This window comes from Coptis chinensis, chromosome 4 (assembly GCF_015680905.1).
Source record: "Coptis chinensis isolate HL-2020 chromosome 4, ASM1568090v1, whole genome shotgun sequence".
Classification (NCBI taxonomy): domain Eukaryota; kingdom Viridiplantae; phylum Streptophyta; class Magnoliopsida; order Ranunculales; family Ranunculaceae; genus Coptis; species Coptis chinensis.
This window is the reverse complement of record NC_141459.1, coordinates 27,760,229-27,786,448: the sequence shown is the minus strand read 5'-3', so window position 1 is coordinate 27,786,448 and position 26,220 is coordinate 27,760,229. Positions and strand designations below refer to the sequence as shown.

Below are 26,220 nucleotides of genomic sequence, written 5' to 3'. Positions count from 1 at the left end.
TAAAATATTAGAACATCCCACATACTTAGCTAGAAAGACGGACTTATAAAATTTCAAAAACAAATTAGTCTCATAGAAAGAACATCAATCACATGTGAAGTGTCGGGTCCTTCACTTTAGCATCCTTTCACCTATTATACACTTCATATCATACTTTTGTGATAAGTCTGGGTATTAAGACGGGGCTTAGGATTGGTTGACAAGAAAAGGGTAAAAAGGAATCAAAAATTTCTGAGAATAAACTAAAGACCATCTTGTACTTGACCTTCATGGAAAATTTCTTCACTTTGTAGATCACATTACTTGACTTTCTCACTACTTTCAATGATTTCAATGATTTTTTTTTTTTTTTTTTTTTTTTTTTTTTTATATATATATATATTTCTTTTTTTTCAATTGAATCACTTTGAGCAAAAGGAATAATTTTCTTCATTTGATTTTGGTAAATTTTCCTTCCGAATCTTCTTTCTTCTAGCTTTCTCCTTAGTCTTTTTAGAAATTCTCGAAATATGGGTAAGGCCAATAATATGGGTTTACACTCCTTATCCGGAGTTGGGTTAAGTATAGTTGGTTTGAGAAGAAAAGGCTTAATATATAAGGCTCAAAAAGGGTTAACATGATGATCCTACTAGGTGGTATAGATAAAGGCTAATTGGCTTACTACTTGACTTATCAGTATGATATTCCGCTTTGAATAGACTACAAGACCTAATGGCTATCTCCCCCAGTTGATGTCACTTGCGGATCGACCAAAAATAAAAAAAAAAATGAGACCATACAACTAATTTTAAGCATGGAAGAATGATTGAGTCAACTTGGACTCAGAATTTACGTAAAAACTCTCCAAGAAATTCAAAGGCTCAAGTCTCACGTGTTAAGTCTCCATATTCCTCTTCTAGTTCACTAGGAGATTAAATTACTCTTCAATTTGACATGTATCAGGTGGCTAATAGTGCATATTCCACTTTGGCTTAAACTTTCATCAACAAAATCTATTTCTAGAGGTAGAAAATAGTCTAAAAGCAACAATGACTTCAAAAGTGACTCTTAACTTCATAGATTCCTTGAAAATCAGTGGCTTTAGAAATCATTTTTTTTTTTTTTTTTTTATTCCTCATCATAGAAAATCACCATTAATCATACCATGTTGGACATATTTATTTTTCGCTAAACAAACATTTTGTTCCCACCCCCAAACTTCTTATAGACATTGTCCTCAATGTTAACATAGATACGGAATTTAAAAGATAACAACATGGACAAGTAAAAGTATATAAAGAAAGAGGTTACCAAGAGCTTCCAAAAACGAAAAATAATATATTTGAGTCACCTGTAGAAATTAGTACCTCACAAAAGATATAACAATGATAATATAAAAGAGGAACCAAGTTACTACAATGACTAAAATGTGTCACGTGTCTCATCCCATAGAGTTACACGTCTCCAAAAAGGCAGAGAAAAGGTGCTAGAGTGGAATGCATGATATACGTGCACAAAAGACTCAACAAAAAATAAAAAAAACATGGGTTGCCTCCCATAAGCGCTACAGTTAACGTCTCTAGCAGACGAATGCTTCGCACACCCAATTCTTAGATTAGCATTTTGTCTACCAACTAAACACAAAATGAACGCCCCAAAATTGAAATTTTTTGGACAGAGTCTCCTTTGTATTTTCGACATTTCATAAATACAAAACATTTCATAACCTGAAAATCACAATAATATGTTTCTCATTGGTTAACCCAAATGGAGACTAGGGGCTGGAATGAAATATTCGGGAACAATACGAAGCGACTCTTACAAAAGAAAAACAAAACCTAAAAACAACGAAAAACAAAACCTAAACTACTAAAATACAACAAGCATACTCCTTTAGTCATGATAAATAGGATCAATAAGATCCACTTCTTCCACATCCTTATTAGCAAAACCATCAAGATATGGTTTCAAGCGTTCACCATTAACCTTAAACATACGACCATCCGTAGGATCCTCTATCTCAACAGCACCATAAGGAAAAACAGTTTTAACAATGAAGGGACCAGTCCACCTAGAACGTAACTTACCAGGAAAAAGACGCAAACGAGAATTATATAGCAAAATTTTTTGATTAGGTTCAAAGGACTTGCGAAGAATAGATTTATCATGAAAAATCTTAGTCCGCTCCTTGTAAATCTTGGCATTCTCATATGCCTCATTCCTTAACTCAGCTAACTCATTTAATTGAAGCTTACGTTGTGAACTCCGCTTCTACGCATGTCAAAGTTAAAAGTTTTAATGGCCCAAAAGCACGATGTTCTAATTCCACGTGCAAATGACATGCCTTCCCAAACACAAGCCTGTAAGGAGACATACCAATGGGAGTCTTATAAGCAGTCCTATAAGCCCAAAGGGAATCATTAAGACGTTGAGACCAATCCTTACGCTCAGGTCGTGACTTGTCTTTTCTAAAATCCGTTTAATTTCCCTATTAGATACTTCAACTTGGCCACTAGTTTGGGGATGGTAAGGGGTAGCAAGTTTATGAGTAATAGAGTACTTTTTCATTAAGGATTCAAACGCACGATGTGTAAAATGAGTACCATTATCGCTTATAATTGCACAAGGAGTACCAAAACGAGAAAATATATTATATTTCAAAAAGTTAACTACAACCTTGTGATCATTCGTTTTACATGGCACTGCCTCAACCCACTTAGAAACATAATCTACCGCGACGAGGATATAAAGATAACCAAAGGAAGGAGGAAAAGGACCCATGAAATCTATACCCCACACATCAAAAAGCTCAACAACCAAAATAGGGGAAAGAGGCATCATGTTCCTATGGGAAATATTACCCGTACGCTGGCAGCGATCACATCCTAAACAAAACTCATGTGCATCTCTAAATAGAGTAGGCCAATAAAAACCACACTGCAAAACCTTAGCAGCCATTTTCTTAGGACCAAAGTGACCACCACATGCATGGTCATGGCAAAAGGAGAGAATACTATGAAACTCACTCTCCGGAACACATCTCTTAACAATCTGATCAAGGCATGACTTAAACAAGTGTGGGTCATCCCAGAAAAAATACTTAACCTCAGCAAGAAACTTAGATTTATCTTGTTTTCTCAAATGAGAAGGAAACTGACCTATAACAAGATAATTAACAATATCTGCATACCAAGGCAACTGGGAGACACCAAAAAGTTGCTCATCAGGGAAGGACTCATTCAAAGGCAAAAGACTAGTAGAAGACTCTACTATAAGCCTAGACAAGTGGTCAGCAACCCGTTCTCCTACCTCACTTTTATCCCTAATATCAATGTCAAACTCTTGTAATAAGAGGACCCAACGAATAAGGCGCTTTAGCATCCTTTTTAGAAAGAAGATACTTCAAAGCCGAATGATCGATAAAACACGACAACCTTAGACCCTATGAGATAAGACCTAAACTTGTCTAAAGCAAAAACACATGACTAACAATTCCTTCTCGGTTGTAGTGTAATTCATTTGGGCATCATTAAGAGTTCGACTTGCATAATAAATTACATGGGCCAATTTATCAAACCGTTGACCTAAAAAAAGCACCAATAGCATAGTCCGGACGCATCACACATTAACTCAAAGGTACACTCCAATCGGGTGGTTGTATGATAGGAGCGGTAGTCAATAAATGTTTAAGCTTCTCAAAAGCTTTTCGGACAATCATCATCAAAGACAAAATCGACGCGTCCTTACCAAGTAAATTGCATAAGGGGCGAGAAATCTTGCTAAAGTCCTTAATGAATCGCCTATAAAATCCAAGCATGACCTAAAAAGACCTAATATCTTTCACAGTCTTAGGTGGTGGAAGACTAGAAATGACATCAATCTTGGCCTTATCGACCTCAATGCCTTTACTAGAAACGATATGACCAAGAACAATACCTTGTTGAACCATAAAATGACACTTCTCCCAATTCAACACCAGATTCTTCTCCTTGCACCTAATTAACACTAATTCCAAATGGTGCAAACCCTCATCAAAAGAATCACCAAATACAGAGAAGTCATCCATAAACACCTCAAGAAACTTCTCTACCATGTCAGAAAAAATGCTAAGCATGCATCTCTGGAAGGTACCAGGTGCATTACATAACCCAAATGGCATACGACGGTAGGCAAAAGTTCCAAAAGGACAAGTAAATGTAGTCTTTTCTTGATCCGGGTGTAATACATATTTGGTAATAACCGAATACCCATCGAGAAAACAATAATACTTATGACCGGCTAACCGTTCAAGCATTTGGTCAATAAAAGGAAGAGGAAAGTGATCTTTCCTAGTGGCTAGATTCAACTTACGATAGTCAATACAAAAACGCCACCCAGTAGTCATACGGGTAGGAACTAACTTCGCCAAAGCATTCTTAATTACCGTAATACCAGACTTCTTAGGGACAACCTGAACCGGACTCACCCATTGACTATCGGAGATGGGGTAAATGATACCCGCATCTAACAACTTGAGAACCTCGGCTCTCACTACCTCTCTCATGTTAGGATTAAGCCGTCTTTGGAATTCGCGGGTTGGTTTAGCATTCTCCTCTAGATGAATATGATGCATACAATCGATTAAATGATCCCATTAATATCGAATAATAGTCCACCCTAAAGCTGTTTTATGGTCTCTAAGAACCCCAAGCAATTTACTCTCTTGTTCACTATCAAGATTAGAAGCAATAATAACAGGCAAGGTCTCATCAGGCCCCAAAAAGACATACTTAAGAGTTTCAGGTAATGGTTTCAACTCGAGTTTAGGAGGACTCTCTATGGAAGAAACTGATTTAGAATCAGAAGGAGAAAGAGGTTCTACCTTGGTTTTCCACTTATTAGTATCTAAGATCGGGGTAGCATCAAGCAAAGCATTAACTTCACAAATAGAACTATCCACATCAAAATCACCGCCAAAATGAGCTAAACAAGACGCAAGAGGGTCATCGGAATAGCTCTCTAAGAAAGTCTTATGGACCACAGACTCAATAAGATTAACTTCCCAAAAATCATCAGGCTCAGGGGGTTGTTGACCCACATTAAACATGTTAAGCTCGGTAGTCATATTACCAAAAGAAAGCTTCAACAGTCCATTATGGCAGTTAATGATAGCATTAGATGTGGCCAAGAATGGGCGACCTAAGATAAGAGGAATGTGGTGCTTAGGGTCCCTGAGCATGTGTATCTAGAACAATAAAATCAACAGGGAAATAAAACTTGTCAACCTGAATCAAAACATCTTCAATAATACCCCGTGGAACTCTCACAGACCTATCCGCTAATTGAAGAGTAATGGTGGTGGGTTTTAATTTACCAAGACCAAGCTGTAAATAAACCGAATAGGGCAACAAATTAACACTAGCCCCTAAATCTAGCAATGCCTTCTCAATCATATGATCACCAATTACGCAAGAAATAGTAGGGCATCCAGGATCTCTAAACTTAGGCAGGGTTTGGAATTGGATAATGGAGCTCACTTGCTCGGTAAGGAAGGCTTTCTTGTGCACATTCAACTTACGTTTCCGTGTGCACAAATCCTTAAGAAACTTGGCATAAGAAGGAACTTGTTTTATGGCATCAAGTAATGGAATGTTGATTTGAACTTGTTTAAACAACTCCATCATCTCACTCAAATTAGAACCTTTCTTAGCTTGATCTAACCGTTGGGGAAAAGGAGCTTTTGGTATATAAGAAGGTATAGGACTAGTCTGCACAGGAGTAGGAGGTTCTAAGCTCTCCTTGGAAGTATTACGACTAGTAGTCCCACTTATGTCATTCTCCTCCCTTTCAATCTCTATAGGATCAGATCTGACTTCACCATCCTTAGGTACCTCAACCCTATTATCAACCTGTTTACCACTCCTAAGAATAGTAATAGACTTGGCTTGCTCCTGGTGGTTCCCTTGGTTCAAGTTAGAACCTATTTCAAATTGCCCCCTAGGATTAGCCACTGGTTGACTAGGAAACTTACCCTTGTCCCTCTCATTCAAAGTATTAGCAATTTGACCAATTTGAACTTCCAACTTCCTAAGGGCTTGAGCATTCTCCTGAGTAGCCGTTTGACTGGCTTGCATAAACTGTTGGGTTGTTTCCTGGAATTTCATGGTGGTCTGTGCTAATTGAGCCATGGTTTCCTCTAAAGGTGACAGCTTAGGTGGTTGGGGTGTATACTGTTGTACCGGGTTTGTATTACTAACTGGACCACCCTGATGTATACCCTTGGACCAAGATAGGTTGGGGTGGTTACGCCACCCAGGGTTATACGTATTAGAAAATGGATTATTGCCTGGCTTTTGGTATGAATTAAAAGCATTAACTTGCGCAGTAATGCCAAGGCAATTATCAATCACGTGATCAAGACTATCACACAACAAACAACCAGGGGTCTCAACATTATTAACTTGAGCTGGAGATTTTGTCTCCTTTTCTACCTCAAGAGCCTCAACTCTTCTAACTAAGGCAGCTATTTTGGCATTCGAGTCAAAATCCTTATCAACGTGAAACATAACATTCTTTGTAGTACTACTAGCCACCTTCTTAGGCTCACGACTAGTTTCCCATTGTTGGACCTTTTCAGCAACGTCTTCTAAAAACGACCATGCATCATCCACAGTCTTATCACAGAAATCTCCAGTACTCATGGTCTCAATCATAGCCTTAGAGCTAAAATCAAGACCCTCATAGAGAATCAGATTAGCCTACCCTTCTCTAGGCCATGGTTGGGACAACTGCAAGAGCAGGTCCTTGAACCTCTCCATACACTTCCATAATGACTCTCCATCAGCTTGGCAAAAAGATGATAAATTTTTTCTAAAAGCAGTTGCCTTATGATTAGGGAAAAAATTCTTTAAGAACACAATGCATAATCTTTCCCATGTAGTTATGGAATTAGATGGAAGAGTGTGAAACCAACTCTTCGCTTTCTCCTTAAGGGAAAAAGGGAATAACCCGACTTTATAGCCTCATCGCTAAAATTTATTTGAAGCTTCACAGTCCCACAAATATCTTCAAACTCCCTTACATGAAGATATGGATCTTCCTCATCCGTACCCCTAAACTTAGGAAGTAACCCAAGTAGATTGGGCTTTAACTCGAAATGATTAGCATTGGTCGGTGGAGGAACGATGCAAGATGGTCGAGTTGTCCTAGTAGGATATATGAATTCCTTAATGGACCTAGGTACTTGGGCAACAATGTCATTATTATTGTCAGCCATGTCAGCAAAAATTGGTGTATTGCCGACAAAGGTTATAGGTATCTCTAACTCGGCGAGATTTCTAATCCTTCTATGAAGTGTCCGTTCAATTTCTGAATCAAACAGTGCTAACTCTGGATTATTGGATCGAGTCTCAATCATAAACCACTTCTAAAACCTAAGACTCTAATAAATGATGCAAACGATGCTCACACAAACAATATCAAACAAATATTTCAACCCAGATTGAATTTTTAAATATTGTTTAATATATTTGCTCCTAAACCCAAATAACACGATTCCCAGTTCTTGTGCAAAAGCACCGTCACTCGATCCACGTGTCAAAAGGACTTTCCTAATGAGCGGGCTAAAACCTGTCCTAATGCAAGATGGCTAAGGCTGGTCAAAGGTGACTTAACCAATACTAAATGCAAGAAACAATGAAACAAGCAAAACACACGGAACAAACAAAATTCAACCCCACAAAGGAAAGAGACGTACCTCCGGCGTGAGCCTTCGAGGGCTACTTGCGACGCCGGGTGACGACAGCAAGCAACTTCACAAAGTCCACAACAAATCACGACTATCAACCTTGTAAGAAGAAATATTTGCTTAACTATCTGCAAAAATAACTAAAATTAAATACGTAAACTACAAATTAATATAACTACGACTAAACTTAAACTACGGAATTACGTTAAGTAAGACCCTAAAACCTCGATTGCACCACTGCAATCCCGCCGGCAAGGCAAAAACTTGGTAGGTAATTAGTCGGTCTAATTAAATAGACTAATCTAACCCTAGTTAAACCAAAAGTTTACGACTATCGTTGAAAATAGTTGCGGCGAACGGGTCGATCCCACAGGGATTGCTACTTCGGACAAACGAGTACTAAAATATTACCTAACCTAATTCGAACAATATTTTTTTTTATGGAAGTTTGAATTACTATTAATTAAAATTAACTAATTACTACGAAAAGCAATAAATTAAATGGATTAACTATTAACGAAGAAAACACTAAGGCATTGAATCCACCCTAGACCGTTGTAGATTATTTTAGTTTAATTAATTTTAAAGTTCTCTTTTAATTACGAGTAGCACGAGGGAAAAGAAACCCTAGCTTTTCGGAGATGTGAAGCGTTGAGCTCTTATATAAATCTATATATTGGTTTGATCAATTTCAACAAACGAGAATATAAACTCTTAGCAAAAATCGTCTTCTTAAAAGCACGACTTCTCACAAGTTTACGTAAATGATAGAAACGATGCTTTGATAAGAACAGAATATTTATCTAACGATTAACTAGTCAAGTCATGAACTTTTTAACATGCGAGATATAATCAATGAAAGTATTCTATTAATATCGTGAAATCAATGGGTTATTAATTAATCTAGAGAACAATTAATCAATTAAACAGTGTAAACCTACGCAAATCTAGGGCTTCCTCTAAGCCCTAGCTTTGATTTAGTTAGACATAATAAGTAGAACTGTAAAAACAGAAAAGAATAAACCCATTGATAAATCCAATAGAGTACTACGGGTTTATCTTCTTCGCGCTCCTTCGTTCGACTCAAAGTCTCGACCTCTCTCTCCTGTTCTCGGTTCGGTCTCCGGCTTCAAATGCGTCCTTAACGTGTTGTTTTTCCAGCTCTCGACCTTCCTTTACTGCTGTGTTTTCCTGCTACGGCTTTTCTATTCTCTCCTTTCTGTTCTCCCTCTCTTCCAATCTGAGAGCCGGCGCCTTCTTTGTCTTTGTTTCCAACCAAAGAGCCGCTTCTTTCTCTCTTTTGTCAGTTTTTCTCACCAAGACCAGCCCCAATTGCTTTCGCCCCCTTCCTTCTTTATTTTCACTTGTATATATAAAGGTTTCGGTTTTAGCAGTGTTTGATTTGGAATGGAACTAGGAGTATCTAATTTGGTAGCGAGATTTTGAATTCGATCGGTTTTATTTGAATAAGGACTTTCGGCCTTTTGTTCTCTGTTAAGTGAATGGGAGAAGGTAAGATGGGTTGCTATGGTGCTTCTTCGGATGGACAAGAAGTGGTGTGACCAGTAATTAGTGGGTGCGGGATTTTTAGTGTGTGTATATGGACTGGTTTTGGAAGCTTGAATTGAAGGGATGAGAGATGAGAATGGATCTTGTCGGGAGGAAACGATTCTGTTCGTGAAAAATGTTTTCGCATTCATGGCGAAGGGTGGAGAAACATAAGGTCTGATTCGGTGCTCTCATGTGGACATGAACCGGTATGGCCATTAATTGTTAACTGGTTCGGTCCAACCTTTTAACTCTCGGTTACGGGCTTTGGTCACTTGGGCTTAGTCAAGCCGCTAGGAAATAGAGGGCCCCTCTATAGCACAATCATCCAACTTCCAAAGACTTTTCAACCTGTTCCGATTCATACCATTTCTGCAAAAACCAAGGAAACACGATAATCAATACGAAATTATATAAAATAACTGGACTAACTCATATAAAATTGGGCGTGAATATGTAATAATTCTGCACTTATCACACCCAAACCTACATATGCTGAGAAAGCAAAGAATCGTATGACTCAAACAGTTGATCTGGAGTCCTTACCTATACCAAGCAAACGAGGAGACACACCTTCCATAAGACTTCCAGCAAGGGTTGTTGAGAAGGGACTTGAAGCGTGCAAATATGCACTGGTTGCTTGGCTGGATATGGAGAACATCGTGCTAGAAAGCATAAGGCAAGAAGCTAACGCTAAGTGGGGCTTGAAAGACGCAATAAAAATCTCTCCATTAGGTAAGGGATACATCATATTACGGTTTTCAAATGAAGATGATTTCAAAAGAGTTAGTTTTGGGGGTCCTTGGTACCTTGGTAACTAGTTACTTAGGCTATCTAACTGGACTCAAAATTTCTCACCAGAAAGCCACATAAATTTTGTTGCTCATGTCTGGGTTAAATTCCCTGGACTCAGCCTGGAATATTGGGAGGTGGAAACCTTAATGGTGATGGGTCGTACTCTTGGGTGTCCATTAAGAGTCGACAAGAATTCCCTGGAAAGGGACAATGGCTACTATGTGAGCGTCCTAGTTGATATTGATCTCTCAAAAAACATTCCTGATAAAATTCTAGTGGAGGTTGATGAGTCGTATGAATTCTGACAAGAGGTAAAACTTGGCAAGATACCCAAGTTTTGCAATCACTGCAAGATTGTGGGTCATCTTGTCACTGAGTATCGACAGTTGAAGGACTTAACTGGAGCCCCTAGCGCAAAAGAATCAAACAAAGACTAGGAGGGAGAACTGACCACAAAAGACACATCAGAGGCATCAAAATGGCAGAAGAAAAGGTGGAGACAAAAGAACAAACAAGCGGAGACTTCAAACACGGTAGCGACAGGTGTTACTAGTGTGATCGGGGAAATCCAAGTACATGATGAAGCTGCTGGAGTGAGTGTGGAGTTAATGGAAGAAGCAGTAATAAATGTCATTGCAGACTCCAACATACCCCTTTCTAATGCGGAAAATGATGTCTTTTATGATGTGGACAAGGTTGGGGATAATGAAATGCTTGATGAAGGTTTTGACTTGGAGGATGAAGAGCCAACAAGGGTAGAAGGTTCTGATTTAGTAGTGGTACAGGAGGATGCTCAGGTAGTGGCCATTACTGAACATGGCCAACAAACTCTCAGTAATTAGCACGCAGTTGAGCTTCAAAAATTTTTGTGTTGCTAGAATGTGAACAGGGATCTGAGGAAAGGGAGATTGCTGCAAAAACACTTGCTCCCAGTGTACAAGTGCAACTCCTTAAAGAAGTTGAACAAGTGTCGAAGAGTTGGGCTAACATGACTGAACAGGAACAAGAGGAGGGTACAAGACGAATTGGAAGACCCCCTGGTAGTAAGAGAACAGAAAGTACTTTAGCACTGGTGAGCATTGCACTAGAGCTAAAGTACATGTATCAAATACTTCAATAATTCCTTATGAAGATAATATATTGGAACGTGAGGGGAATTAGGAAGGAGAGAGTTTTAATAAGAATAAAGTACATGATTCAGAAGGTGTGTCCAGATGTCTTTTGTGTAGCAAAATCCAAGACTAAGCCTACTAGTAGTACTTTGCTAAGTCTTGGGCTAGCATATTTTGACTATCAGTTTTTCCACAATGATTCTGTTAGTAGAATAGGAAATATTTGGTTCTTATGGAGAAGGGGCATCAATGCAACTCTAATTCAGGCATCCTCTCAGCACATTACAGTTATGGTAGAAGATTGTGTTATTTCAGCTGTTCATGCCAATTGTCTGATGGTTAACAGAAGAGCTTTATGACAGGAACTATCATCTCTAAACCCCTCCGCTCCTTGGGTTGTGGTAGGCGACTTTAATGTGGTTCTACAATATGCGGAAAAGAAAGGGGGATTGATTCCAAGAAGAGCTGCAATGTCGGAATTTTATGATTGGTACAATGTTTGTAACCTTCAGGAAAGTTCTTTTGTGGGTTCGAGGTATACATGGTGCAACAATCAGCATGGACAAGGAAGGATCGTGTCTAAGTTGGACAGAATTTTCTTTAACCAAGCATGGCTACACAAGTTCCCAGAGTGGAGATACAGGGTGGATAGTAGGTCAGGGTCAGATCACTCACCATTAATTGGAGGTATGGTAAAGATTCCAAGACTGAGTAATGTGCCCTTCAGATTTAAGAAGGCTTGGATCACTCATGAAAGTTTTTTTGGATCTGATGAAGATGAGTTGGCCGCACTATATAGAAGGAACACCTATCTTTAGGATAGGTAAGAAACTTAAGATGCTTAAAGAAGTTCTTAAAGGCTGGAATACTTTCGTTTTTGGGAATATAGAGGATAACATCAAGAAAACTAAAGAAAACTTTGCGCTAGCCCAAGAAGCAACTGATAATAACCTTACGGATTTGAATATCCTGAATGAAATGGGAAGTAAGGAACAAGCTTTGGATCAGGCCTACAAGACAAAGAGTATTCATTGGAAGTTGAAAAGTAAAGTTTCCTGGCTCTCTGATAGTGAAAGGAACTCTACTTATTTTCATAGGGTATGCAACATCAAGCAAGCCAAGTCTATGATAACAGAGATGAAAACAGAAGATGGAAATGTCTTGTTCACCCAGCAAGATATATCCCAGTACATTATTCAATACTACACAGAGAAGTTCCAATACAAAGAAGTAATGATCGATGATGCCTTAATGAATCTCATACCTTTGAGAGTCACTTCTGAGATGAATGAGATGCTATGTTCCGATCCCTTGCGATATAGAGATCTTCAAAGCCATTAAGAGTAGTAATGCAGACAGCTCCCCAGGCCCAGATGGTTACCAAGGCTGTTTTTATGTGCATTGCTGGGATATCATAAGAAAGGATGTTTGTATGGCAGTCAAGTCCTTCTTCAGAGAGGCCATCATACCAAATGGCGCGAACGCAAGTTTCATTGCCCTCATTCCAAAAGATAAAAATGCAAGTAAGCTATCCCAATATCGGCCTATATGCATGAGCAACTTCCTCATAAATTTTTTTCCAAAGATTATGCAGATTAGGCTAAACACCTTCATTGAGGTTTTGGTTTCAAAGGAGCAAAGTGGTTTCATCAAGGGGAGAGAGCCACAATCCAGTATTGGGTTTGCTTCTAAGATGATGAATGTGTTAGACAAGAAAGTCTACGGTGGGAGTTTCGCATTGAAAGTCGATATATCCCAAGCCTATGATACTTTGAGCTGGGAGTTCTTAGTTGTCGTGCTTGAGAGATTTGGATTTGCAGAGAAATGGATAAAGATGGTGATGGCATTATTGAAGACTGCTAGACTATCCATTCTTCTAAATGGTGGGCCAGTTGGGTATATACCAGTTGGTAGGGGCTTGAGACAAGGGGATCCCCTATCCCCACTCCTGTTTGTGTTAGCGGAGGATACACTAAGTTGGGGTTTGAACAAACTCAGAGAGATAAGGAAAACTATGCCTCTAACTAGTGCAAAAGGAGTGAGTGCACCAACTCACTTACTGTATGCAGATAATATCATTATTTTTTCAAGAGGGGATTACAGAAGTGTGGCGAACATAGTGGAATTAATGGAAAGATACCAAGCATCTTCAGGACAGATAATCAACAAGACAAAAAGCAAGATGTTTCTAGGTGGTATGACTCAAGAAAGGTAGGATCATCTCCATCAAATGCTGAACATTCAAATAGGTGCTTTACCTGAAAAGTACTTGGGTGTGCCTTTGATAGCAGGAAGAATCACTAGGGCATCAGTGACTCCTTTACTGGACAAAATTAGGAAAAGGATTACCTCATGGAAAGGCAAGCTTCTCTCCTTTCAAGGGAGATGCGTGCTTATACACTCGGTTCTTTCTAGCATCCCAGTATACAATATGGGGGCTTACAAGTGGCCATCTAGTGTCATTAAAGAAGCAGAGTCAGTACTCAGAAACTTTCTATGGTTGGGTAATCCTGCGATCAAGAAATGTGTAACAGTCTCTTGGGATAAAGTTTGCAAACAGAAGGAGGAAGGGGGCTGGGCATTAGAAGGTTACGGGAGCTCAATCTAGCATTGTTGATGAAGTTGGCTTGGCATGTCAAATACAAAGAAGATGATTTTGCTGTGTTTATGTGAAGTAAATACTTTACTAGAGACAATGAACCCATCGAATACTACACAAAGTCATCTCTATGGCCAGACATCGGATGGGCTCTACACGAAGTTACTTCAAGGTCTCAGTGGCTTATAGGTGATGGGAACAAAGTGGACCTATGGAGAGATGTCTGGGTTGGTGAGCAATCGATCCAACAGGCTTTACAACTTTCTACAACCCAGCTGAAGAATTGCAGGGCAAAACTCAGTTTGATAATTCATAATGGTGTATGGAACATACCTCCTCCACTTTTGTTGTTGTTGCAACATATGGGAGTGGACATAGAGAACCTTCTTGTCATAAGGCAAGATGAAAGGATTGTAGTGTCTGGAAGGAGGACCTTAAGGGAAACTTTTCAGTCTCTTCAACATTTCAAGTCATCCAAAGAAAAAACACGAAAGTGGATTGGCAGCAACAAGTTTGGAATGAATATGTGCATCCTCGAACTGCAGGTACTGCTTGGAAACTTTGCCAAAAGTGTGCAGCAACAGACGCTGCCATGCAACACAGAGGCCTTCAGATGGCGTCCAAATGCTACTTGGGTTGTCAGGCAGAAGAAAATCTCCAGCACATCATATGGGACTGTAGTTTCGCAAAGGAAATATAGGAGTGGGTGGCAAGGCAGTTTGGATTCCGAATCTTTACAAATTTAAAGGAGGCAATATCGAGATGTAATCACAGAAGTACAATCATTGTACATTTGTGGACTGCAACCGTAATGGAGGGAATGGTTCTCCTTTGGAAGCACAGGAACCTGGTAGTCTTTGACAACAAAAGACCACACTTAACGCAGTGCAAGATAAAGCTCCAAACCTTTATACACAATGCCTACTCCCTCTCTAAAGGAAGTATGCATGGGGCGGTAGATATGAGGATTTTGGAAAAATGGGGTTTACAAGCAAGACATCCGAGAGCCCAAAAAATCAGAAACTGTAAGGGGTACCCACCTGATCTCGACATCATTAAGATCAACACAGATGGTGCGTCCAAAGGAAATCCCGGTGAAGCAAGTTATGGTGCAATCTTTAGGAATTCGAACTGTACGTGAAATCATACAAGTTCTGTGCAGAAATATTGGTTTTAACACTTGCTACATAGCTGAAATCCGGGGTATTCTTGAGGGCATTGAGTAGGCAGTAAGCAAGGGGTGGAATAAAGTATGGGTGGGACTCTATAGCAGCAGTCATGGCCTTTGGAGAGGACCAACTTCCATGGTTCTTAAGACAAAGGTGGAAGAGACTTCAAAGAAGTTTGTCTCATTGCCAGATTACAAACATTTGGCGGGAAGCAAACTTTGCAGCTGATTTAGCCACAAATCATGCGCTTTTCACTCAATTGCACGGATCAAGTTTTGTATAAGGAAAGACCCGACTGGCTTACTAGATGGGAATCTCCCTCGGTGACCTACTATAGGTTTGGTTAAAGGTGGTTTAGGGACTGTACAAACCCAAACCAACTACTACAATGTACCTTGTACTTTCTTTTCCCATACTAATACAATTTTGCTAAAAAAAAAAAAAAAAAATCTTTGTAGCTATTTCCATAAACACTACAAATTCATACTGAACCAATGGTGAGCACCATAAGGTTATGAGATATGACAATAAACCGCTACTTATTGATTGGAGACAAAAAGGTTAAAGGTGAAGGATCACTGATCCCGGTCAATCGTCCAGGTTTCTTTGAAAGGTAATTCTAAAAGCAAAATGAGATTACCATTTATGTTTAAAATGAGTGAAACTAACAATGTCTATAATTATTGAAAAATTATTATTAATGCAGTCCAAAAGTAATATTAGAGCAGGTACAATTTTTAAATAATTTACTATCTATAAAACTCCGCAATCCACCTCTGTGGTAGATGAACTCATCGTCACACGGCTTCAGGCACATTTAGGTGAGGGCAATCGTCCTCCTCACTGTTACTCATGGATGTGCATAAAACCGGCCGAATTGACAAAACCGACTGAACCGATTAGGTCAGTTATGTTTATTAGTTGGGTCGGTTCAGTTAAGTTATATGAAAACTAATAGGGTTAGTTCGGTTAAGTTATGTGAAAACCAATAGGGTCGGTTTGGTCGTCAGTTTAGTCTCAAATCCGAACTGGACCGACCATATTAGAATATACATATTTAATTGATTTAATTTTAAAATATATGAAAACCGGTCAGTTCAGGTCGGCTAATATCAGTTAAATCGTAACCAGTTAGTTCGGTTCGGATATCAGTTTGGTTGGAAATTAGTTCGGTTCGGTTAGTATAACACAACCAGTTTGGTTCCAAAAAAAAATAAACCGGGTCAGTTTAGTCCCAAACCTGACCCGTGCACCCCTACTGTTACTCCTAAGTCCTAAACATTAATTGAGCTCAATTTTTTGAAATATCCATATTCTCTCGATAATGCACAAAGACGTTGGAAATGAATAGTGAAAACAATATTAGTATATGACCAAAAAAAAAAGCATGGTCTGAGCCTTAGTATTAGTTATTTGAAAATCATATATTCAATTAAAATTTGTTTAGTATAAAAATATCCTTGCATTAATAACCTGAAGTTCCATTTCACTACTTGGGAGACAATGCGCTTTGAGATTCGGCTTCAGAGGGGCCATTATTTCTAAGAAAATTGATATCTGGCCGGGCTCCATTTGCTCAAATTTAACAACTTTGGCTTTTTCCTACTACTATTGTATTATCTATCCTACTAACTTAAGATTATGGAAGGTCAATAACTCAGTTTGTCCGATCCATAAAGCAACCTCAAGGCAAAAGTAGAAGAAAGAAATGGAGAAAAGTTGAAAACAAAGCTTTAGTAGTGGTGGAAATGCCTTCCCTGGAAGCTGATTTGTACCCCTTGACAAGGAAAAAATCTTATATTCTAGCATTGATGTGGCAACTAATCTTCAAAACATAATGATGATTTCAACTTGGTGGTGGTGACTAACTCATGGTATAAGCTTCTTTTAGATCTTAATCTCACTTTCTTGTCTGTAAAGGTTTGAAGGTAGATAAGCCCATAATAGATGGATTGGCTGTTTGCCCGTTTGGATTTGATATGGCCATATGGGGGTGGTTATCATGTACTTGATTTAAGTAGAGTAACTAAGGGATAAAAGATTGGTTAAGGGTTAATGAAGTTCCACGTCTTTTTAATTAGATCATAATTGAACTTTTTCTTTTTCTTTTTCTTTCCACATTCATGATTTGGTAATCTGCATTGCACGCTCTAAAATAAAGATTTGGATATATGTATTCATGGATTTCATGCGTTCGAACATAAAATATGGCAAATTATTGCATTATTACTAGTAGTCAATTGTAGAAATGATGAGCATCGCATAAAGACTACTTCAGAGGTTTTAGACAACCAGTACGAACATGGCAAAATGTTATCCTAATGCCATATCTTCGAAATTAGGAAGCATTTTATAAAGATCTCATTAATGAATTAAGGGTTTAAATGTTGTTCATTCTATCTTTAATATAAACACTGCCATGCATGTAAATAATATGTATATTTCCCGTAGAAATTTGGTGGATTATGTTCACTGGAATCTCACAAAAAAAGGTATCTATAGTGTAAAATCCATGTATCATAAACTTAGCATGCATATAGGTATCTATATTTCTGGAAAAATTCAAATTTACCAAGACAAGCTCTTCTAGCATGGAAGTTTTATAATGACATTTCACCAACTAGGGACCATTTGGCATGCATCATGTATATAAAGGATAAGTCATGTTTAATGTGTGGAAATGCAAAAGAAAGTGTTCACCATCTTCTTCTTGTATGCCTTTTCACAAGAGTTTTATGGTTTCATACACCATATATGGTTATTTAAATTGGAAGCCTATCAGTACTGTACCACCAAGAGTTGGATTGAACTTTGGTTTAAAACTCCAAAAGATTGGCCTATAGAGATTGAAAAGTGGACTAAGTTCTGTTTATTGCTTTATTCCAATATATGGTCGGTTGGAGAGGTGCAACATCCTGCATCATAAGAATAAACCATCTTTTGCTAGAATCTGTAAGCTCATCTCCTTGTTCTTTGATAGTTAGAACAACCAACATCAGGAAATGACTTGTTGGAACTTAACTCTTCCTGCCCAATGGAAACCGCCCCCACCCGAGTTCCTTAAATTAAATGTGGATGCCAGTTTTAATGATAAATAAAATTCAGCAAGCTATGGTTATATATTGAGAGACACCAAGGGAAAATTGTTACTGCAGGTACAGCCACCAGTTGGTCAACCAGTGCAAAGGAATCAGAATGTCGCGGACAACTTAGAGCCCTCAATGGTGCTCAAATTATCACTCGACAATCTACTTACTAGTGGAAATGGATGCAAAGGTTGCAATAGATTACTTGGAAAACAAGCCCTACAATATAGCATGGCCAGCACAACTAATGCTCTTGGATGCAGCTAGTCTTTTTGAACTTTTTAACACTGTTAAAATAACCTATGTTCAAAGAAGTGGAAATACTATAGCACATAAGCTAGTAACTTATGCTTCATGTAACCCACAGCCCGATAACTGGACAAATGACTCTTCAACTTGGCTTATAAAGGCGCTGGAGGGGGATTATCAGTATGTACTACCAACTGATATAGCTCCAATATGGATGCAACAAATCCTAGAGCAAGGAAATGCTAATGTAACCTCTTGTTCATATTAATAATATTGCAAATGATTACCAAAAAATTTAAAAAAATTAATGAATTAAGGGGATATAAGTGGTGAACTAGGTTTGCAAATATGGGTAACCACTGAACTTTGTAACAGAATCGTGAATATTGAAAACCCTATTTGTGTGCAGGAAGATGAAGAGCTTTGCTCCTTGTCAATGCTGAAAATTGGTCCGACCTGTGCATCAAACTTACCAGAGGATCGATCTACCATGCGGAAAATTGGAAAGAGAAACAATAAATTATTAATTTATAACAAGAATGAACTTGTAGATCAATCCAATCTACTAGTTTCTGCTCAAGTGCTTAACATTCTATATATCACAGAGGTCATATCATCCCTAGTTAAAAACTGGACTACTTAATTAAAAACTTAGGTACGTAGCTTGTTAGAAAAACAACCTATATCTTTTTTCTAAGTGAGCAAGTTTTTTCTGTTAAAAATAGTTACAACTAGCCTGTAGACCCATGCATACGCATTGACTCTTTTGAAAACATTTAGATTTTTTTTAGAAAATTGGGACTACCATTTTAGTCGCTAAACCATTTTAATTTTCTAACAAATTGTTTTAAATTAAGTTTTAAAAACCCATTTTTTCAATTGAGAGAGAGATCCTGTTTTAATTAGATATGCTAGATTTTCCCTTTTCAATAGGGGATGAATTTCCATTTTAATAAATTGTTTTAAATTGTTTTCTAACAAATTGTTTTAAATTAAGTTTTAATTAAGTTTTAAAAACCCATTTTTTCAATTGAGAGAGAGATCCTATTTTAATTAGATATGCTAGATTTTCCCTTTTCAATAGGGGATGAATTTCCATTTTAATAGGAAAATGATTCCCGCTTTAATTAGAAGTGCTAGAATTTGTTTTAATATGAGAGGAATTCCCGTTATAATAGGAGAGAAATTCCCGTTGTAAAAAAAAGATTTATGTTTTTCAAATAGAAGAGAAATTCCGATTTTAATAGGAGATGACGTGAAATTTTAATAGAGCTCAAAAAATACCCCTTGTGGGAGCTTTAATATTAAGATATAGATAGGATGTACATACAAAACAAAGGAAAGTAATAGAGCGACACCTAGAGATTGAGACTTTTTTCCTTTTTTGTGAGTAAGTTTGGGGGTTAAGGTCGACCCCTGACCTGTTACATTAAATCAAACCATTAAACTACAGCCTTCCCTAAGAGTACGATCTATAGAGGGAGTTCAATTAAGAAAGAAACACGTACAAAAAAAAAAGATATGTTCAACACTTAGGAACCCTCCATGGCTCCACTCACCCTTGACTATCAATTCACTCGATCTAGCTCTGCACCCTTTGAGTTGTATTGGGCTCAGAATCATAGCTTGTTTAACTGAATGAGACCCTGCTCGGTTCTTAAGTTCTTAAATTGACTTTACTAATAATAAATTAACTAGTTTTTGAGCCCGTTCAACGAACGGAGATCGTTTTCATGAAATATTTTGTACTAAAAAGTTTTAACTATAGAATATTGTAGTGAGTTAAATTTTGATGAAAACACTAAAAATAATGGTCTCTATCATTTAGGGAGGAATTAATGTATTGAAGTAACATATCTATACTTGCAGAAGCAATTCACATGGCATACATTATGAATCACAAACTTAATAACAGGCCCATCTTAGGAATCTCTTAACGGCGTTTAGGTTTGTTGGTTAGGTGATCCCAGCCTTTTTTAACGAATAGGGACCATTTTCATGAACTATTATGTGCCAAAAAGTTTTAACTATAGAATATTGTAGTGTTTCAAATCTTGATGTCAACACTAATACTACAACATAGTATTAATAAAAGAAAAAATAGCTTAACAAACATAATTAATTTGATTTATGACCAAACCACTGATAAATGCAAATTATGGAAAAACATAGAGTGGTTAGAGAGTGATGATGTGTACTCGTATATGTCAAAATGAGTGACCTTGCCTTATGAATTATTGTTTCAATGACAATTAGCACAATACTTATCATAGAACTAACATTTTCAATCCTGTATTTATGAGTCCCTCATGTTTGTGCTTTATACAAAATTAGAAATCATGCGCATCCACACTACACCATAACAGCTTTTTTGTGAGAGGGGCTTTTTTCGTTTTGTGACGCCAAATAGGCATCAGAAAATTCGTGACGCCATTATGGCGTCATTGTGTGGGTTTTGCTGTCACAATTAATCAAATAATTCATTTAATTTCTTTAGGAAATTTTTAGAAAATATACTAACGGCAAGGTGGTGTCAAAGAATTTAATTTACCAACACACGTGTTGGGCATGTGCGACAGGACGAGGCGTCAACACAAAACAGTGTCCAAAGACTTTGATTTCTTCTCGACCTTAACCCTCAACCCTCAATGCAAGAACTAAGAACACCAAATGAGAAACCCTTCTTCTCCACCTTTCTCGATCTATTCGAATTCCACCTGTTATTCGATATTTCGATCTATTCGAAAAAACGTTTCAATTTGACCAGCTCCAGAAACCCTTGTCTTCACCAAAATATTCAATCTTGCTCCATATCTCTTCCTCACTTGGATCAGTGTTCTTCATCTCCTTCCTAAGGCTTCAAGGTACGATTTTTCTTTACTCTTTTTTCCTTTTCTGAATTTGTTGTTAATTTAATTTTGTTTTTTGTGAGAATTAGGACTGGAGATTCACGTGGATTTGCGTTTGTTCGGTACAAGTATGGCAAAGAGGCTCAGAAAGTTGTTGAAAGGCTTGATGGTAATCTTCTTATTATCATTAAATAGCTTTTGTTGCTTAAAGTTTAGATTTTTTTACAAGTATTATATTGTACACTGTGCCTTAGTTAAGACAAAACAGGTTTAAATTACATGTTAGGATCACTTCTTATTTAACCACAATGGTGAGGAACAACTAAGGTCTCATTTATTGTTTATAGGGAGACGGATAAAAACACTTGCCTTGCTCACTTTGTAAAGTAGCGAGGGATTCTGGGAGTTTAATTTGTTTGCGTTGTTTTAGTGAGCATTTATGTACAAATATATATATATATATATTTTGGTGTTATTGTTTCAGGAAGGAATGTTGATGGTAGAGATATCATGGTTCAATTTGCTAAGTACGGTCCAAATGTCGAACCAATGTAAGTTACTGATTTGTGCTTGATTATTTTCGTAATTGAATTTAAATTCATGATAACCAATCCAAAGCTAAACTATTAAGTTGAGTCATCCCGTGAATAGTGTACTTGTGTATGGCGTGTCTGCACACCAGGGCATGCCTAGGCTCACGCCATGCTCCTAAGGCTTAACCCTGGTGCCAAGTGTCACTGTGATTGCATAGATATCTATAATCTTTACTTTTATGTCATAAGTAGCACTTTAAATTTTACTTTTTGTGTTTTTTCTTTCAATAGTAAGAAAGGAAGAGTGATAGAAACCTCTCCGAACCCAAGAGGCAGGTCAAGAAGTCGCAGCCCTCGACCAAGGTAGTCATTCTTGCATTAAAACTTGATTTTGTTCATGTATTTAAATATGGGATATGAATGGATGTTCGTTCTATGTACTAGTTTATAGCATTTAATTTGTTTTTTTTTTTTTTTTTTTTTTTTTTGGGTTAGAGTTCAAAAACATGGTTGAGCGGTGCTGAGAAATTGATTTTCGTGTTAGGGTTGCACAACGTTGAATTATTCTTGGCTCCATCTTTGGTTCGCTAAACCCTCATTATGCGATCTGTGTTGGATTTTTCGAGGTATGTTTTTTAATAATTACTAAATCTTTTTTAATATTTGCTTGGATAAGTCAACGTTGAATTATTCCAAGCAATATCGCATAATTGGCTTAGCACAAATTAACAAAGCCGTGTTGTGCATACATTTTCTTTTGCCTTATAGTAGTGATGAAGATTTATGGACTTTCATTTAATTAAGTACTAGAAAAAAAAAAAGGGGGGATATGTGTAGGGTGTTTGGTTCTGCAAAAAATGCCACTAGTATCAGTCTCTTCCTATGTGTTACCATTTTTGAGTATTCCGTAGGGTACAATCAAGCACAGTGATATGCATTGGTCATCATGCATCAGTGTTTCTAAATTATATGTGCAAGGCCACAAGACGTAGATAAGTTACGTGGACTGATCACCAACCCCACTACAGCAGCAAATAAACATTCTCTAACAAGTGGCTACTAAGATAGTCACTTTTGAATGAAAAGGACAAAGCCCACCACAACTACTTTATAATCATTAATGTGAAACCAAAAAAATAACAACCATGAAACTTAGGCATTTTGAACCACACAAATTTAGTATAAGGTGATAGTGAGGGAGGGAAACATATCAGTCCACCACGGACCACCTATTTCTAGTACATATACCTTTTTCTTGATATAGTGATTGACTTGCTTGCAAACTATCACTGTTCTTGTGCAACCAAGTGATCAGAAGACCATGAAGCTAAATTGCACAAGCTCAACATAGGCAGGTCAGTAATTTTCAGTTAATTTTACTTAATTAAGTGTTGTATGTATTTCAATTCTAGATAGCACATTGATCTTGGTTTGTGAATTGTGATACCTCAACTTATCCTTTTCTTGATTGCAGACTAAAGTCCCCTTGCTTTTGTGTCGCGTGTGTGCGTGATGAAACGAGCAGTGACTAGAGGATTATGTTGAACTGGGATCCATTATAAGGAATTGCAGTTTGAGGTATTTGGTGAGGCCTTTTTTTTCATTGCATTTACAGAAGTCTATTTTAGTTGCAGTAAGGAGAAAAAAAAAAGAATAGAAAACAGGAAAAGAAAACAGATAGTTCATCCATGAATTGCCTCAGGATGTGGTTGATGTTTGATTTGTTAGTAGATATTGGCGGATCTGATGATTTATCTTGAATTGGTGGGGATTGGATATATGGGATACTACAAGTAGTTGCTTTCTGTAGAAGTTGATATTCACTAAAAGTTGGATATTTTTACATTTGTACTTTGGCTTATGTTTTGCATTATGAAGCTGCTACTTTGGGATACTCACGAGTAAGGCTTAATTTTGTATAGATATTGCTTTGGATCTCCTACAAAGATACCCAAAATTAGCCATTGCTCTAGATGACTTGGGGAGGAGTTCTGTAAGCATGTTGGCTACAAGACCTTTAGCATTTCCAAGTGGGTTTCGTCATGGACTTTTGCAGCGTACTGTGCATACATGTCAGTATTATCACATTTATACTATTTTTGAAATGCTTAAAATGATAATCAGTTACCATGAGAAATAACTGTGTGTGGTTGATCATATATATATGGTGAAGCAAATTATCAATATTACCTTATGGTATTTTGGAGGAAAGTTGGTGCAAGGGTGAGTTTAAGCTATAATGTTGAGTTTTAAATAAGAGTTAGATAGCCTTACCCATTTTCCATTTGTAAGATCCAATGGTCAAATTTCTTCATCTGGAAAAAAAAATCATCTTGTAGCCGTTGGATCTTACAATTGGGGGGGTATCACTAATATTTTTGAAAGGGGGGGTAAGTCTAACTAACCCTTTAAATAGATTAGAAATTGTGTGTCATGTCTTTCTGACTCGAGCAAATATACTAATACAAAACATTATGACTTTTCGAAGTCAGTATTTTGGACTTTTAACCCTTCATATATATATTTCCTAATATGTACTATGCAATGACTAGGAAACTACATTAATACCCGCTTTGCTGCTTTGGGTGTTTACCTTGGTGCTTGGCCATGGACCTTTGGTGCCTACTACTGCTGCCATGGACCTACTTGTGCCCTTTGGCCGCTGCTTTGGTGTTATTCTTGCCGCTGGTGTCATTTCTTGGTGCTACCGCTGCCGCCATGGACCATGGTGCTTGCTTGCTTGCTTCTTGGCGCCGGTGCCCTTGGTGTTTAGTTCTTCTATGAAAGGCTAAGTATCAAAATCCTTTGGTACTTAAGTCATGATGGCCTTACTGTTTCTGGCAACCGTTTCCGCAGAGTACGCGATGTGGATCTGAAGCACAATGTAGGGGCGAAACTATAACTTTAGTAAATTTAAGGGAGATCTCATAGCAGGCCTCACAATTGCAAGTCTCTACATTCCTCAGGTAGATAATATAATTCATAATAGAAAATAGTCAATTGAGATCCATTCCTCCCCATGTCCGAAACTAAAATCTACATATTCTCTAATGTATTAGGACATTGGGTACGCAAAGCTTGCAAATTTGCCTGGACAATACGGTCTTTGTGAGTTACTATTCTTTATCAACATCTTACATTATCGTATTATATACCATAGTCTAATAGAAATTTTGCTTCTGTTGTCTGAGGATTACAGATTCTAGCTTTGTTCCACCGCTCATATATGCTTTCATGGGAAGTTCGAGAGATATCGCCATTTTGATGCAGTCTCACTCATCAACCGTAAAAGAGAGAAGCTTCGATCTGTAAAGCTTCTTCTCAATTAATTCAAGTTTGTTACAAGGAGCAATTCAAGTTTGTTACAAGGCAGTATGTATAGAGTCAATTCTTCAATGTTAGATTCTGCAGTGAGTCTGCATTAAGCTTGGCTGAGAGAAGTTCAAAAGAAGGCTATGAAGACAAACTATGGTGGGCTGGTCTTTCTTGTCGTTTTATAAGTCGTTGTCCATTGGTTCCTTGTAAGTGTTAAAACTGGTTCTTTGTAAGTGTAGGCGTGTTAATACAATTGTTGAGTGAAATTTACTATGTGGGACTACGCATGTAGCAGGGTTACAATTATATTGTTTGTTGAGAATAAAATGTTATATATATTAAATATTTTTAATACAAGATTTCTTATTTTATTTGTGTGGTAATCAGATGTGGATGGATGAATGGAAACAATTGTATAGTAGTGATTAGAGCACTTGGGGTAGTTTCTAAATATATGGCAGCAGGTGCATTATTATGTTTTTTAAAAAGCAAAACAAAAATATGATTAGTGATGCCATAATACCGTCACAAATTCAAAATACCGTCACAACATTACTGGCGCCATAATGCCGTCACAACATTACTGACGCTAAAATACCATTACAAATTCAAAATACCGTCACAAAATTACTGCCGCCACAATGCCGTCACAAATTCAAAATACCGTCACAAAATTACTGACGCCATAATGCCGTCACAAATTACTGACGCCAATATGCCGTCAGAAATTTTTGTGATGCAAATTGAGACGCCTATTTGGCGTCACAAATATAGGCGTCACAAATATTATTTTGTGATGCCAAATAGGCGTCACAAAAAAGTTGTTTTGGTGTAGTGCCAGTAATAAGACTCCTCCAAGTTCATTTGGTTACATGTTAAAATATCACATGAAAAGTCAATAAAGTTGGTTGAACAACCGGTTGTATTGTGGATGAGATATAAAGTTTTCATGTTTATAGTATAATTAATATGTTTATAGTATAATTAATATCTTTTGGTGTATTTATTTTTTTATTTTATTTTTCAGCTGAACAGATTTTGGATGCTCTGTGGTACGAAGCTTTTGATGGTGGCTTTGGACGATTTTATTTTGGTGACGTTCGTCTCTTGTATATCTTAAGTTGGGGGTTAAATAGGAACTTGTATGGTTTAATTTTGCTCTAAAGTTCTTCCGGCATACTTGTATCTTTTGGTAGTTATGATTTTTTTTTCATCTTTATGTTAGTCTTTGACTTCATAGTCTAGTAATTGTATTATGAC

At 37.4% G+C, this 26,220-nt stretch overlaps 1 protein-coding gene and 1 long non-coding RNA gene across 4 annotated transcripts; one reads left to right on the top strand and one right to left on the bottom strand.

The window, feature by feature from the left end:
* Positions 1-1,872: 1,872 nt before the first annotated feature.
* LOC147503001 (uncharacterized) lies at positions 1,873-6,700 on the bottom strand. The gene is given in 7 exon segments (XM_086604678.1): positions 1,873-2,061; positions 2,235-2,287; positions 2,290-2,387; positions 3,002-3,137; positions 4,678-4,852; positions 4,898-5,188; positions 5,190-6,700. Coding segments are annotated over 7 exon segments (2,424 nt in total). The 5' UTR covers positions 6,672-6,700.
* Positions 6,701-22,844: 16,144 nt separating this feature from the next.
* Positions 22,845-25,331, top strand: LOC147503000 (uncharacterized). 3 transcript variants are annotated; one of them, XR_015220095.1, is made up of 6 exons: positions 22,845-23,000; positions 23,120-23,223; positions 23,568-23,717; positions 24,198-24,611; positions 24,705-24,753; positions 24,845-25,331. It is a non-coding gene; the product is annotated as an uncharacterized LOC147503000 (long non-coding RNA). The 3 variants fall into 3 exon arrangements; XR_015220096.1 differs by having other exon boundaries at positions 23,120-23,230; XR_015220097.1 differs by lacking the exons at positions 22,845-23,000; positions 23,120-23,223 and adding an exon at positions 23,266-23,438.
* Positions 25,332-26,220: the final 889 nt, after the last annotated feature.